Source organism: Gavia stellata, chromosome 32 (genome assembly GCF_030936135.1).
Source record: "Gavia stellata isolate bGavSte3 chromosome 32, bGavSte3.hap2, whole genome shotgun sequence".
Lineage (NCBI taxonomy): Eukaryota > Metazoa > Chordata > Aves > Gaviiformes > Gaviidae > Gavia > Gavia stellata.
Genome location: NC_082625.1, coordinates 6109491 through 6123466, shown reverse-complemented (window position 1 = coordinate 6123466; position 13976 = coordinate 6109491). Strand labels below are relative to the sequence as shown.

At 54.4% G+C, this 13976-nt stretch overlaps 2 protein-coding genes across 2 annotated transcripts; one reads left to right on the top strand and one right to left on the bottom strand.

Moving 5' to 3' along the window:
• Positions 1-1830: 1830 nt before the first annotated feature.
• Positions 1831-3070, top strand: LOC104263529 (thaicobrin). The gene is made up of 2 exons (XM_059831661.1): positions 1831-1888; positions 2526-3070. Exons 1-2 carry the CDS (start codon positions 1831-1833, stop codon positions 3044-3046), a joined length of 579 nt encoding a protein of 192 aa, XP_059687644.1. The 3' UTR covers positions 3047-3070.
• A 2972-nt stretch (positions 3071-6042) lies between these two features.
• Positions 6043-10791, bottom strand: LOC104263530 (E3 ubiquitin-protein ligase TRIM11). The gene is made up of 6 exons (XM_059831660.1): positions 10540-10791; positions 9222-9317; positions 8749-9083; positions 7834-7949; positions 6851-6910; positions 6043-6601 (listed from the first exon to the last, which is right to left on the bottom strand). The coding sequence occupies exons 1-6, from the start codon at positions 10789-10791 to the stop codon at positions 6078-6080; spliced, it is 1383 nt and encodes a 460-aa protein (XP_059687643.1). The 3' UTR covers positions 6043-6077.
• Between the last annotated feature and the right edge of the window lie 3185 nt (positions 10792-13976).

Here is a 13976-nt window from a genome sequence, read left to right as displayed (position 1 = left end):
AGGATGCAAAGCTGGGGGTTCCAGATACTGGGGGGTGTCAGTGGAAGTATGCAAACAGCTAAAGGCACGTGCAGCAGAAGGGAATCAGGGAGGACAAGGTGGGGGACAGGCAGAAAGGGGTATAAAAGGGCCTGGTCATGGGTAAAACAGAGCCAGTCAGCGTGCTTGGCTGGCTGGTGAGTCGGCGCCTCGGGGTCCAGGCAGGGGTATCTGGCAGGCAGAAGGTCCGTGCTGGTGTCGGGGGGGGCCCACGAGTGTGGGAAGCCTGTGAGATGAGTGTGTGAGTGCTGCATGTTTGCAGTGAGCATCAAGCTGGACCAGCTGGCGAGTAGGGGGACCCGTGGGGGGGTCAGAGGGCCCAGGGTCGGGGCAGGGGTACCGGGCAGACAGAGGGGCCACGCTGCTGCTTGGGGATCTGCAAATGTGTATGTGAACCCAGAGAGTGTCGCGCGTGTGCCTGCACTAGTGACCTCCTGCCTCTGCCAGCCCTGCGGGAGGAGGGGACGTGGCTGCCTGTGCTGGTGGGTGATGTGGGTCCTGCGGGTGGGTGCTGTTGAAGGCAGCCCCTTGCCTGTGGAAGGCTGTGACCCGGGGGGGGGGAGAGGTGTACACGTTTGCCACTGGTTGGCCCTGCAGACGGGAGGTTCAGCAGCAGCAGCCCCCAATGTGCCATGCCCATGCCACCATGCGACAGCGGTCCCTGACTGAATAGTCCCTGCCAAGCTGGTCTGTCCCCGGTCCTGCCTTCCCGGGCCCCTGTCCCAGTGCCAGGCAGCAGAGCCATCTGGCAGCAGGTCCCCTTGCACTCTGCTTTATTTTGTGCACAACCGGTGGCATTCAGAGTGATGTGACAAAGCAGAGTGGGTGCCACCTCCCATGTTCCCTACAGGCTGGGGTGAGGCCATCACCCCTGGGCACGCAAAAGGCTGCCTGGAGAACAGAGAGGTGGGATGCAAAGCCCAGCACCTGCTGTCCCCCATTTACCACTCGAGCAATGGAGGCAACACACACCCTGCAAACATCTCCACCCTGAAACCCGCTGGCAGCGTGACAAATCTGGTCAAGCAGCGCCTGCGAGGAGCCAGACCTCTTGCCTCATCGCCGTACACAGCCTGGACACCCAGAGCATAGCCACTGGTCTGTGGCTGGTGTCCCCAAGTGACGCCCCACCGGGCTGGAGGTGCATGTGGTGCCGCTGGCCCAGGAGGGCTCTGAGCACCTTGCCACAGGAAGATACAGCCTCTTCCAGCAGTGTAGGAGGCTCTTATCACCCACCCACAGCTGGCTGAAGGGAGGGGAGATGCAGCAGATGCTGTGATGCAAACAGGATGGGGACACTGCAGGAACGTCGCAGGGAACTCCCAAATTCATATGTTAGATGAGGTCACGCCCGGGGCAGCTTCAGGGCATGGGAGGCAGTCAACAAGAGGAGGGGAGGTAGAAGCTCCAGCAGTGCGATCCCCCACAGAGAGGTGAAGGTGCGGAACCCCCAGCTGTGCCCTCCAGGCCATCTAGCCCCTCTGGACTTTGATCCGCTCACTTGAACAAGCTGGAAATGCTGTACAAGCCCAGTCCAGCCATGAGCTGATGAGGAGGTCCGGGGAGTGGAGAGCAGACTAAAGACCTGCAGACCTACCCAAAACCTTTCCTGGAGTCAGCCTGCAGGTGAGTGCCGGCTGTCTGAAAAGTGTGTGAATGCTGGGACTTTTCCATCATTCCTTCTGCTTCTTTACATCTTCAAGGCAGTCTCTGAGTCTTGCAATTTCCACTTTCAACAGGGAATCCTGCCTCCCCTCCTGCTGAATTTCTGCAGACGTGCTGGTATCCAGGATGGAGAGAGAAGAGAGGGAGACCCTGGCCAGTGAGGTGGAGGAGATGAGTGGAAGAGGTGAGTTTTTAGAAGGGAAGAGGAGGGGGAGCTGTTCTCTGTTGAGGAGAAAAGTGCATCCTGCTTCTGCTGTGGAAGAGCCATTTAGGGTGAAAGCACCTGGGGCTTGTCCCAGCCTGGGCTTGTAGTGGGTTTGAGACTTTGTGGCTGCCAACACCCCCAGCTGAATTCCTTGTACTGTAGACCCACCACCAACACCAGACACCTGAGCTGCCATCCTTGGCTCTCTCCATTGCCCACAGAAAGAAACAGAAATCTGGGGCCTTGGGGTAATGTCTATTGCACTGGTTTGCGCCCAGAAGTGCCTGTTTCACTCTTGTAGCACTAGAGACAGGCTCAGGTTCAGGTGTCTGCACAAGCAGATGTGCCCCCATCCACTCAGGTGCAACCTCCTCCAGCAAACTGGGGTCTCTTTGGCCAGGGATCGCATGGAAGCTCCTGGATCAGTAGCAGGGGCAGGATCAGGGCAGCATTGAGGCTGGGGCAGACCAGCACGAGGGGGTTTCCCACCCCACACTGGACACTTCCAGGCAGGGGAAGGGAAATAGCCCTGTCCTTTCTCTTGCTGGTGTGGATGCAGCCCCAACGCACCCCTGAGGCTGCCTGTCCTGAGCAGCTTCCCCTCCTCTGTCCCCAGCCGACGTGACCCTGGACCCAGACACTGCCAACCCCTTCCTCATCCTGGCTGGTGACCAGAGAGGCGTGGGACGGGGGGACAAGTGGACCTCGCTGCCCAACAACCCCGAGCGGTTTGACACGGAGCCATGCGTGCTGGGCAGCCAGGGCTTCACCGCGGGGAGGCACTGCTGGGAGGTGGAAGTGGCCGAGGGGGGGGACTGGTGGGCTGTGGGGGTGGCCCAGGAGTCTGTCAGGAGGAAGGGGGTCCTCAGTTTTACCCCCCAGGAGGGGATCTGGGCCGTGGGGCAGTGGTTTGGACAATACCACGCTTTCACCGACCCTGACTGGACCCCCCTCCACCTTGCCTGCCTCCCCAGGGCCATCCAGGTCTGCCTGGACTTTACAGACAGACAGGTGGCATTTGCTGACGCTGAAAACGAAGCCCCCATCTTTGCTTTCTGCCTGGCTTCATGTCCCAGGGAGAGGCTACGCCCGTGGCTCTGGGTGGGGATGGACTCATGGCTCAAGCTGTGCCCCTGACACAGAGGGAGTGTGGGTGGCAGGGGGGAGACGGGGAAGGCAAACACCATCATCTTGGGTCTTGGTGCTGGGAGGGTCCTGCGTCCTGCCAGCTTCTCGCATGGTTCCTCTGGCAACCAAGTGGGAGGGCTGGCAGGTCTTGGAGATGGATGCCACCAAAGAGCCTTCATCCCTTCATCCCCTCCACCCCACAGCTGGGACTGCAGAGACAACAGGGAGCAGAGATTCAGTGCCTGGAGGAGCTTGGTGCCAGGCTGACCCCAGGGCAGAGAAGTGGCATCGAGTGCCAGGGCACTGTAGAGCTGCTCTGTACAAGGCCATGAAAAATACAGCAGGTACAAACTCCTTAAAAGGTGCTGGAGTAGTGTCTCTAGCTTTTTTTTTCAATTAAGCTTAACAACTAAGTTAAAAAAAAACCTCAAATGCAGCTGGATGCTGGAGCTCATGATAACACTTATCTTCTCAATACATCCAAAGCCTCTCCTTGCCTTCATTTCCAGTTCTCACTAACATGTGCATTAAGCACGTTCCTTACTAATGCTCTGCTGTAAGAGCTATAGGGTTGGCCAAGGAAGGTAAGCAAGAAATTGAGAAGTGTCTGAAGTCCACAGGCGAGCCAATTCCCACAGATCTGCCACTCTCCGATCTCCCCCCATCAAGGTCTCCTTTTCCTCACATAGAACAGACTAGAATATTTCAGTTGGAAGGGACCTACAATGATCATCTAGTCCAACTGGCTGACCACTTCAGGGCTGACCAAAAGTTAAAGCATATTATTCAGGGCATTGTCCAAACGCCTCTTCAACACTGACAGGCTTGGGGCATTGAGCACGTCCCGAGGAAGCCTGTTCCAGTGTTTGAACACCCTCTCAGTAAAGAAATGTTTCCTAACGTCAAGTCTAAACCTCCCCTGGCGCAGCTCTGAACCATTCCCCCACATCCTGTCCCTGCATCCCACATCCCCTCCTCGGGAAGCTGCAGAGAGCAATGCAGTCGCTCCTCAGCCTCCTTTTCTCCAAAAGAGACAAACGCAGAGTGCTCAGCCGCTCCTCGGAGGGCATGCCTTCCAGCCACAGGTCTGCTCCGGAGAACTGGCATTTTGGGGAAGTGACATTCAAAGGACATGCTAGACCTGGAAAAGGTGGGGGGGTGTCCACTCCCAGGGACCGTGCTTTGTCCTCTCCTGCTAACGCCTGCTCTTAGGAGAAGAAAAGGTGAACGTAGGTGAAGGGGAACATTGCCTGGGTCCAGCCTAGATTTCATTTTCTCCAGCCACGTTGCTGGTTGGACCCTCTTAGTGCCAACTCACTGGTCACCTTTGTGGTTGCAGCTGGGCACAGCATTGGTGTCCCTGCTCTACTCCAGTAGCTGGAAAGAGTTGCAGCACCAGGTCAGGCACAGATATCCTGCCCTGGCATTAGGGGATGGGCTCACCAACCTCTCTGGCACTCTACTGGGACAGGCGACATCCCGTTGCACCTGGGCTCTGCACATCCGTGGGACCAGCAACCCAGCAAAGCAACGCAGGGGACCATCCAAGGAGCCAATCCCAAAACTCACGCTCTTGACAGAGTGCAGAAGAGGGGCAAATCCTGGTAGGAATGGACGAGGTCTCCAAGTGGCTGCCCACACCTTGGTGCCAGCACATCCTCAGCTCCTGGTCCCAAAGCTGATATTGTGCCTGTGCAGGAGGAGGGAGAACTTACGCCAGCCAAGGCTGTGGCTCTGCATTTCCACAAGTACACTGTGAGGAAGGCAAGATCCCACAGCCAGAGCACAAAGGCAGCTGGCTTCCTGTCTGGGAAGAGCTGGAATCAAAACTCTGCAGCAGCACCACAGCCAAACCCAGCAGGTCACCAGGGGCTTCTGGCCACGGAGCAAGGAGAAGGGGTGAGCTTCACCCTTGAGCAAGCTATGACTCACAGATACTTTTTCACAAGTCCCAATTCCAGAGGTTGTATTAAGCAACCTAGGTGGAGTTTGTGTTTGTAGCATTGTTTCTCTTCACCGTTCTTTGAATCCCTCCCCTCCGCTCCAGTCCCCAACCTCCCTTTCACAGGTCAGCTTTTTCAACAGAATTAGATGGAGCCAATGTGTTTAAAGCCCTTCTTATCTGTCAGCAAGGTCTTGTGGAATGGGATTTAATTTCACATTTGTTTGACCAGCATTTGAACTTTAGTTATTTATTGGTTATTTATGTAACTTTGGTTATTCACATTTTCGCCTCTACCATGCAATACCGCAAATCCTGGCAGTTCAGCACGTCTCAAACCAGCAATTCCTACAGCCTCTTCCTAAGCTTCAGCAAATTTCTGATATTAGGTCTTCGGCTGGAGAAGATCTAAACCTCTAAATTTTCTTTCCAAAAGCCTCATCACAACCAGAGTCAACAGTGTTGACTAGTCGAACACTGAAGAATTATCAAGTACACCGATTTGTAAAAAGCAGTGATTATAATTCCACCCACAAAATTATTTGGAGATGTAAATGCTACTAGCACCTCCCAAAAAGGTGAATATTTACTTGTGTTTTCTCGAGCTAACACAAGAATCAAATCAGGCCAACCATGGGGACTAATACACAGAGGCTGCCCAGGCTTCTGGGTGCAGAGTGTCACCCCATGGCCAGGTGGGCTGCTGAGCAAGATCCTCCTATTTCCTCAAGTAAAAATATACCATCACTAAGCACCCCAACACCACTGCTATGCCCCTCAATCCCCCTCATGGCTCCTGTAAATGAAGTATGTCCCCAAAAATGGCCATTCTTCACCCACAGCCCGGCTCTAAGCCTCTTCCACTGTGCTAGGACCAAGGTTGGGGAAGCCTATGGACCTCTGTTCCCAGCGAGGCAACTCCTACTGTCTGCCTGCCCACGGAGAAGAGTTCAACAGCCTCTAAGGCTCAGGGCAGAAGGTTTGTAGATGGAGATAGCAGAAGATCTGTAAGCAGATGGGAGTCCGAAGGACTAGCCAGATAGGGATGCAGCAGGGCAGGGTGGCCACAGCAGAGCCTCCTTGGAGGGACACACCTCCTCAGGTCTGAGGATGCAGTTTGAGCTGGGACCCCTTACCCACCCAGAACCAGGGATGGATTCGCTCCCCCGCAAACATGGCTCGTGGGAAAGTGAAAATCACAGCCTCGCTCTCCACGTTGACAAACATCACCTGCCCCCCTGCATGGTCCAGACAGACTCGCACCCTCCGGGGGACCGTGCTGGGGAGAAGAGGGGTGGGAGAAGGGGAAGTGAGAGCCTGGAACCTCTCCTTATACCGTCCCACCGCCCAGATCCCCCCCACGGGGCTCATGTCAATCGGTCCCTTCCTCTTCACAGACTCCAGGGCCACCCCCACAGCCCAGCACGACCCATAGCCCACCTCCACCTCCCAGCATGATCGCCCTGAGTCAAATCCCTCGCAGCCCAGCACACAAGGCCACGGGTCAAAGCGCTCTGGGTTGTCAAGCTGGCTCTGCTGTGTGGCTCCCTGCATCACACTTCTCTGATCTTCCAACAAGACGAGCCGGGACTGAGCTGTGTCTGGATCCAGAGTCACGTTCACTGCAAGAGAGAAGACGGGTCAAAGAACGAGGGGTAGAGATCAATCCTGGGAAGAGTTTCACCATGTTGGGTCTGTGTTTAGTCCTGGCTTGGGAGGAAACCTTGCAATACTTTTCTTCCAGAAGGTGCCTAGCTCAAAATGGGGACCAGCCCTGTGCCCAGGCATGTGAAGATTCACTGTCCACCAAAACATGCGTTGCGTTCCTTGCAACCAGGGTTAACTGGAGGAGGCTCCCCAACAGAACTCACCTTTTCTGTACGGTCCCTGTGATTCCTCCACTCCCTCCCCTGTGTCAGTTGTCAAAGCATCTGAAAGACAGATGGAGCCCAGAGGTCACCTCTGATGTCTGGATAACACCACCAGCACTGGGAGGTGGTTTGTGGTCACCAGCTTCGGGGATACTGCACCCTTCCTTCCTTCCCCAGTACACACGCTGCTCGCTGTGCCTGCCGGCTTCTCCAGTTGAAGCAGGAAGGAAGAAACCTAAAGCAGTAGGAGCAAAAAAGAATTTGGGGCTACCTAGCACGAGATGGATATGGACATACCACAGCACGTCTAGAGAGTCACCAAGATGGTTTGAGGAGTGGTGGGATCTTCCTGGAGAAAACACAGAGCAATCCCACCTAGTGGTACCTGCTTTGAGCAGAGGTTTGGACTAGATGACCTCCAGAGGTCCTTTCCAGGCTAAATTGCTCTGGACTCTCAGGCAGAGCCTGGCATCCTGATCTCAATCACTTCTTTGGGGATGAGCCTCCTCATTAGGAGAGCATGAGCTGAGAATCATTCGGACGCATTGGGACATCTAGGACTTGTTCACATCCCTGACCCACTTCCAATGATGGAGCAGGTCTGGAGCACGGAGCCAGAGCAGAAAGAGCTGTGGAGGCATCCAAGGCGGGTGTTGCACAAAGGGTGTTGAAACAGGTTCACGTGCACAGCAATTTATTAGGGGGCTCCATAGCTGATGGTGTGGATCAACACTAATGTGGACTATGACTATTCTTTTGGGGAAAAATAAAAGCAAAGGGAGATCAAAGGGGGGGGGGGGGGGGGGGAGGCGGGGGAAGGGAACACCCTCCCACTTTAGCTGTGACACGTCTCCCATGCGTCCCCAGGGCAGGACAGGCTACACAAGGATATTCAGCTTTTTCTCCCTTCCGCAGGGCATTGGCTACCCCCTTCTTCCCACCCCTGGCATGCTTCTCTGTTCTCCGAGATCCCTTCTTTCTACCTTGGGGTTTTCTTGCTGTCTCCTCTAGCGCGGGAGCTTTTTCTGAGCAGACGCCGGGCTCCTCTTTCAGCTCGTGGCTCATCCGCTCCTTGCGCTGGAGTTTTGCCCCCTCACACCTGGAGTCGTACAAGCCACAGCAGTTATATTCCCCCTTTAACTCAGTCTCCTGTTAGTGCCAGTTGCTAGAAGCCACTTTCCAGCTGAATCAATACCCTCCAGAAAGTTCATTCCAATTTCTTTTTTTTTTTTAAACATAAGAGCATCAACAACAAGAGAGACAGCAGGTCTCATTGGCTAGGTCACTACTCTGTTCTGATGCTCTAATTGCCAATTAAATTTCTATTCTGAGTGATGATGCTGGTGCCCCCAGTCACCCTGTCCCTTCAGAGCAAACCTGTGTTACAACCAAGTGCTGAAGCCTGGAGCCAAGGGCACTGCGCCCTGGTCTCTATGCCTTAGTGTCACTACACATCGGTCACGGAGGAGCCAACCAGGCTTGCAACCAGAGACCTTAGAAATGAAATGTCCTCCTCAAATATTTCCCTAGGGATAGACTTTCGTTGTAGAGTCCTACTGGTTCATCAGCCTCTGGAAAACTGAAATATAAACATCAACGGGGCATCCCCAGTATTTGATGTATCCAGCTTTGTTCTGGGGCAGGAATCTTTGCAACCCCAAAGCAGCGGTGTGATGTAAAGGAGAAAGCAACACATACCTGCTCAAAACGTCACCCGTGTCCTAGATGGGAGAAAGAGAGAAGTCGCTCAGTGCTACTTAGCCTGCACACACATTCCTCACGTTCCCCTTACACAGTGAACGGACACACCAGCGAGATAGGATGAATGAGTAAGATAATCAAGGTAAGATTAGCTCGTTGAGTGTTTCTGATTTGCTGGTGCCTCACATGCTGTTTGCCAAGACAGCACTGATATTCCAGCAGACCTCACCTGCAGGGACTTGTGTCCTGGCAGCTGACACTCCTTCTCCTTGATCAGGCCATCCAGATAAATAATCTTCTCAGAGAATTTAGCAGCATTTTCTTTCAATCTTGTTTTAATCTGCTCCTCCAGCTCTCCCAGCCGAGCCAGCAGCAGGCACTCTTGTTCCTCCAGGTACTGTCGCAGCTGCTTAAATTCAGGTGCAATCTTCTGCTTCTCCGCCTTCACTTTTTCCTTTACAGGCAAAAACAATCCTCTCAAGGGAGAGCAGGACCACAGAAAGGGACAGGCAGCAATTAAAAGCATCCATGGCTTTTACTTTCTGGTGTGGAGCATGACTGTGATTCCCGAGGTGCTTATCGGATTCAATCTCCCAGCTCCAAAGGCCAAGAATCAACCCCTCTTCACCCTCCCCAAACCAACTTCTTCCCCGTAGCACCGTGCCCTTACCAGACAGTCCTGGCAGATCCATCGCTCCTTCCTTTCCCGTTCCTCCAGTTCTCCTTTCTCTCTCCTGAGGCTCTCCAGCTGCGACTGTATTTGGTCCTGGAAGAAGAGACATCCTTTAGGAGCTCCCCACCACCCCCACACGTACGTTTTGTGTCCATGAAACAGTCTGTTCACTGAGTTGGACGTAAGCAGGCTCTGGCACAGAGCCTGCCTCTAGACCCGTGGGTCCAGGATGCTCGCAGAGGTCGGTGTGACCACAAGAAGCGATGAGGGAACGTGCAGGGGAAGGGGACTGGGAAGGAACAGAGGAGGAACAGGCAGAAAGGGCTATAAAAGGGGCTGGTCACTGGTAAAGCAGAGCTGGTCAGGGCGCTTGTCTGACCCAGCCCTGCGCCTGATCACCGCAGTCTGTCCTACCTGCTCATTAAATCCTTTCTTAACTCTCTTTTTGCATCATCTCTCTGTATCCCGTGGGTGCGAGGATGAAGTGCCACTTACTGTGGGCACCAGCGCAAGTGGATTTGGTGGCAGCTACTGCAGTCAGGTGGGGGGTGCAGGCACTCCGGGGCTGGGGTCTCAGCTCCTGGAGTCAGTGGGGTCTCAGGGCAGCTGCTGGAGCAGATGGGGGTCCTGAGTGCCAGCCACTGTGTCTGGGAGGGTGTGCGTCCCCAAAACCAGCTACTGGGGGGACTGGTGCAAGCGATGTGAGTGTGGAGCTCAGCACTGGCAGCTGGAACAGAACCACAACCCACCTGCCATAGAACCCCTATGCTAAATTTGTCAGATGCCAAAAATCAAAATAATATTAAGACCGATTGCAATCACTATCGCCACCCTGGGCTGGCAGACAGCAACATGCCAAGGGACATGGGAGGGGCCACCACAGCGGGAGATTATAATGTCATATATGTAAACTGCGCAACGCAGTACTGAGGACAGACTCCCATTATCAAGATTTCGTAAGGGTAAATGTTATGTCAAGCTACCAAGCACAGAAAAGGGCAGCAACAGGAAGACACTGGTTAAAAAACAAACAAAAACAGCACAGAGGGTGCAGTTACAGCACTGACGCCTTGCAGGGAGCACGGGCTTTTGCAAACCACAGACGGGAAAGCTTTCTGACAGGTCCATAAAAACATCGCGTTTGCAAAGCTGGGAGCAGACAGATGTAAAAGCTAGGCAGCACAAGGACTGCACGCAGAGTAACCCCCAGCCCGCGCACCTCACGGCGAAGGGGTGAGGAGCGTGGAGAGGGCAGCCCATCCTCATCAATGGGAGAGGGCCTAGAAAGGGGTGCGGGGCCTCCCGGCAGCCTCACCTCGTCCCCCCCAGGCTGGCCCAGCCGCTTCAGCCGCTCCGCGATGTTGCCCAGAAGCCGGTTGGGCCGGAGGCCGCTGCTGGGGAAGGTCTGCCGGCACTGGGGGCAGGAGGGGACGGGGGCCCGGGCCCAGCACAGGGAGATGCAGGCTCGGCAGAAGTTGTGCCCGCAGTCCAGCATCACCGGAGCGCAGAAGAAATCCAGGCAAATGGAGCAAATCGCCTCCTCCCAGAGCCCCTCGGCTGCCGCCATGGCCGGGGCGCTGGGCAGAGGCGCTCAGGCTGTTTCGCTTTCGGTATCGGGACCAGAGCGAGTGCGGCTGCCAGGGCCAGACCCGGATGGCGGCAGGAGCCCTGGCAGCTGTGGGAGCCCTGAGGAGCTGCGGGAGCCTGGGGACCCCCCCAGCTGTGGGACCCCCGTGGCACAGCACGGCCAGAAGAAGGGGAACACAGCCCCCCCTCTCCTGCCACCCTGCGCTTATTTAAATTAAAGGGGGGGGGGGGGGGGGCAGGTGTTCAGATCTGGTTGACTTTAACCCAGAAGGAGCCCTGCTGTCCTTAGCAGGATTTTCCTCCATCAGTCACCCAGCTAACACTCTTCAAACCCCCTTTCTACAGACCAGCTCCCCTTTTCCCTGTTCCTCCTACATCCGCATTGCCCACAGTGGTTTGGTTTTTCCCCTCCTTGCCTTTTCCTCCTTTGTAGGTCATACAGCTGTGAAGATGAAGTTTCTTTCATTTTTCTGTTGCTTCAGTACATACTTCATGACGGTCTGTGTTCACAAGCCAGAGGCAGGTAGGACTCTCCACCACGATGTTTCAGCGCATTTCAGATCAGCTGCATCTTTCAGCAATGTTTCCCCTTGCGCTCCACTTTCCACCCAGTGCGGTGGTTCACAGCCCCAGGGAGTGATTGCTCCCAGCCCAGATTAACCCCCAGATTATCGGTTTTGGGTGTGTTGTTCCACCCCTCCATTTATTTTGAGCTCAGGCAGCTGGTTGGATGCATTTAAATATCAGCAGTGCTGCGAGTATTTGCATGAAGCAGCATGACTGTCAGTGATCGCCGTTTTATAGGGATTTAAAGATATTTAGACACATTTCCTTGCCTCTTTAATCTGCTCCTTCCCCTGCCACCCAGATGCATGGACCACTTGTCCGTACACACTGGCGTTCCAGCAGACAGGGTGGGTGAGTGAATTACTGAGCCAAAAGCCCTCCACTGAAAAGGTTTTATCACCGCTCCGCTGAAGGCAGGGCAGGCACCTGAGCAAAACTCGCCCAGTGTCACCCCAAGCAAATATTTTCCGTGTCAGAGATTGAGCTCTTTGTATTAATCCATAACAGAGCCCTGTTGTGGACACCCACAAAGGAGCAAAACCCTGCTGAGATGCTGCAGGAGGTGGCACACGTGCCCCCAGCGAGAGGCTTCACTGCAGGCCCCTCTTGAACCCATCGCAGCCAATGCCTCCTTGCTAGGGTCAAGGTCCAGCCCCGTACTCTCTAACATCTCCTCCTGCTCCTCCTCACAGCTCACGGCTTGCATCTGCGAAAAGAAATTGCATGCACCTGCCCTCAACCACTTTGGAGGGTTGCTTCTAATTAAACATTTCTCTCTTCTCCTCTTAATCCCCTCCAGTCCTGTTCCCCAGCTGGGTTTGTGGTGCTGAGATCTGATCCTCCCGCTCCTCGCTGACGGAGCGGTGCTGCCCTGCTGCCTTTCCCCGGGAACAAGCGCTTGGCCCTTGGCAGTGACCTGGCTCCCAATGCCACACTCGTCACTCGTGCGTGGCTGCCGCAGGGGGAAGGATGGAGACAGCGGGCAGAGGCCAGGGTGACGAGGCAGGACGGAGCTGCTGAGGCGCTGGGGCTGTGCGGATTCCAGACCTTCTGCTGTCCGACCCTCTGATGAGGGATTTCACCTGCTTGGTTTGAAGCGACACCAGAAATGAAGTTCCTAGCTGGAACTGAAGGTGACACATTCGTAGTCTGTGTCTGCCTACTTTAGGAGAGAAAGCTCTTAAAAATGAAGTATCGACACGTTGGATGGCAGGGCCTGCTCCTGACAGGGAAGCTGCTTGCAACTTCTAGGAAGGAGAGGCTGTTCGGTGCCAGCCGGGGCACCTCTGCTTGTTTGGTTTGGTTTTTTTAGGGTCCAGGGCAGAAGCACCCCAGAAATAAGCAGACGGGCATTTCTATTCTTTTTCTGTAGGATTATATGGAGGTGGTAGGTAATATCGCAGCTGGAGATTGTGCCCTATTTCAAGGGTGGGTTTTTTTCCCTCTCACCTATTCTCCTTCTCTGTTTGAGACAAGAAACTGAGAAGCACACGTGATCCTGAAATATAAAGACTATCTCTCAGTCTGATACTAGCTTGGAATAAGATAGAAAAGCTTATTCTTCTCATTTGCCCTTTGCAAAATAATTGCAGTCCCTCATTGCTGTGGTTTCTGGAATCTGAGAGTAAATCTCCGCTGTTGAAAACATGCATCGTTTAGCCCCATTTTTCTTTTCATGCCGTCCTAGCCATGGGGTCTGGTCCTCACACCTCCGTGGAGAATAGCCAAGGAGGTGGTCCCAGTTGTGTGCTGACCAGCTGGCTGGTACCCGGAGCCCCAGGTCCTGTGGAGAGATCCCAGCCATCGGCACATACCCGCAGAGTCCCCAAACCAATCCCAAAGTGCGAGGGGCCTCATTGAAGCACAGAGCACCCTCCTTGTCATGGGAGACACTCCAAAGGACTTGTCCTGTGTGGTGAGGAACACCTGCCTCAACCAAGACAAGGAAATTGCTTTCGGAAAGCCAGCTCAGTCACCCTGACGCCAGCAGGGTGAAAGCAGAGGAAAGCTGGGTTTCTCAACAGATTGGTGCCCTGGATCCTCTTCACTGGAATTTTGTGTTTTGGAGGGTGAGAAAAAGTTTAATGGGTTCCTTTTTGCTGTTCCCCCCCAAAAAAAAAACTAAAAAAAAAATCAACTCTTTGGCAGCCAAGTTGCATAATTGCAGCATTTTGGTGAGAAATACAACAATTTCATGTAGGATTGTACCATGGAGACTCACGGGAGTTTAAATTCAGCTCTCTTCTTGTGCAAGAGGTAGCTCTCCTTTCTGGTGCCACTGCAGGTAGGAGGTCTTCAAGAACACAGAGGTCCTTTGAAGAGCAAGGCTAGACTAATACGGGTGCTCTAAGGGGCATGTTTCAGGGAGATGACCTGAGCCAGGAGCTTTTGTCCCATACCCAGAGCCTGCGTGGACGGTGTGTCACGACTGCGACCAAGCGGAGGCGTGGGGCCAGCAGTCGATGCGCTGCGTTGTCAGTCGGTGGCTGGACACAGATGCCAGCGGGCAAATCACAAAGCCCACAGTCCCATCAGCACAAAGGTGGGGCCTGTCCTGGCAGCCAAGGTCGAGCAGGGTGTTGATCAGACCTACGTGAT

Coding starts and splice junctions, on each gene's coding strand:
- LOC104263529 (XM_059831661.1), top strand. CDS start 1,831: ATGGAGAGAGAAGAGAGGGAGACCCTGGCCAGTGAGGTGGAGGAGATG. Junction 1,889..2,525: donor GGAGGAGATGAGTGGAAGAG/GTGAGTTTTTAG, acceptor CTCTGTCCCCAG/CCGACGTGACCCTGGACCCA.
- LOC104263530 (XM_059831660.1), bottom strand. CDS start 10,791: ATGGCGGCAGCCGAGGGGCTCTGGGAGGAGGCGATTTGCTCCATTTGC. Junction 9,084..9,221: donor GGATCTGCCAGGACTGTCTG/GTAAGGGCACGG, acceptor AGAAAGTAAAAG/CCATGGATGCTTTTAATTGC. Junction 7,950..8,748: donor GGAATATCAGTGCTGTCTTG/GCAAACAGCATG, acceptor GTACGACTCCAG/GTGTGAGGGGGCAAAACTCC.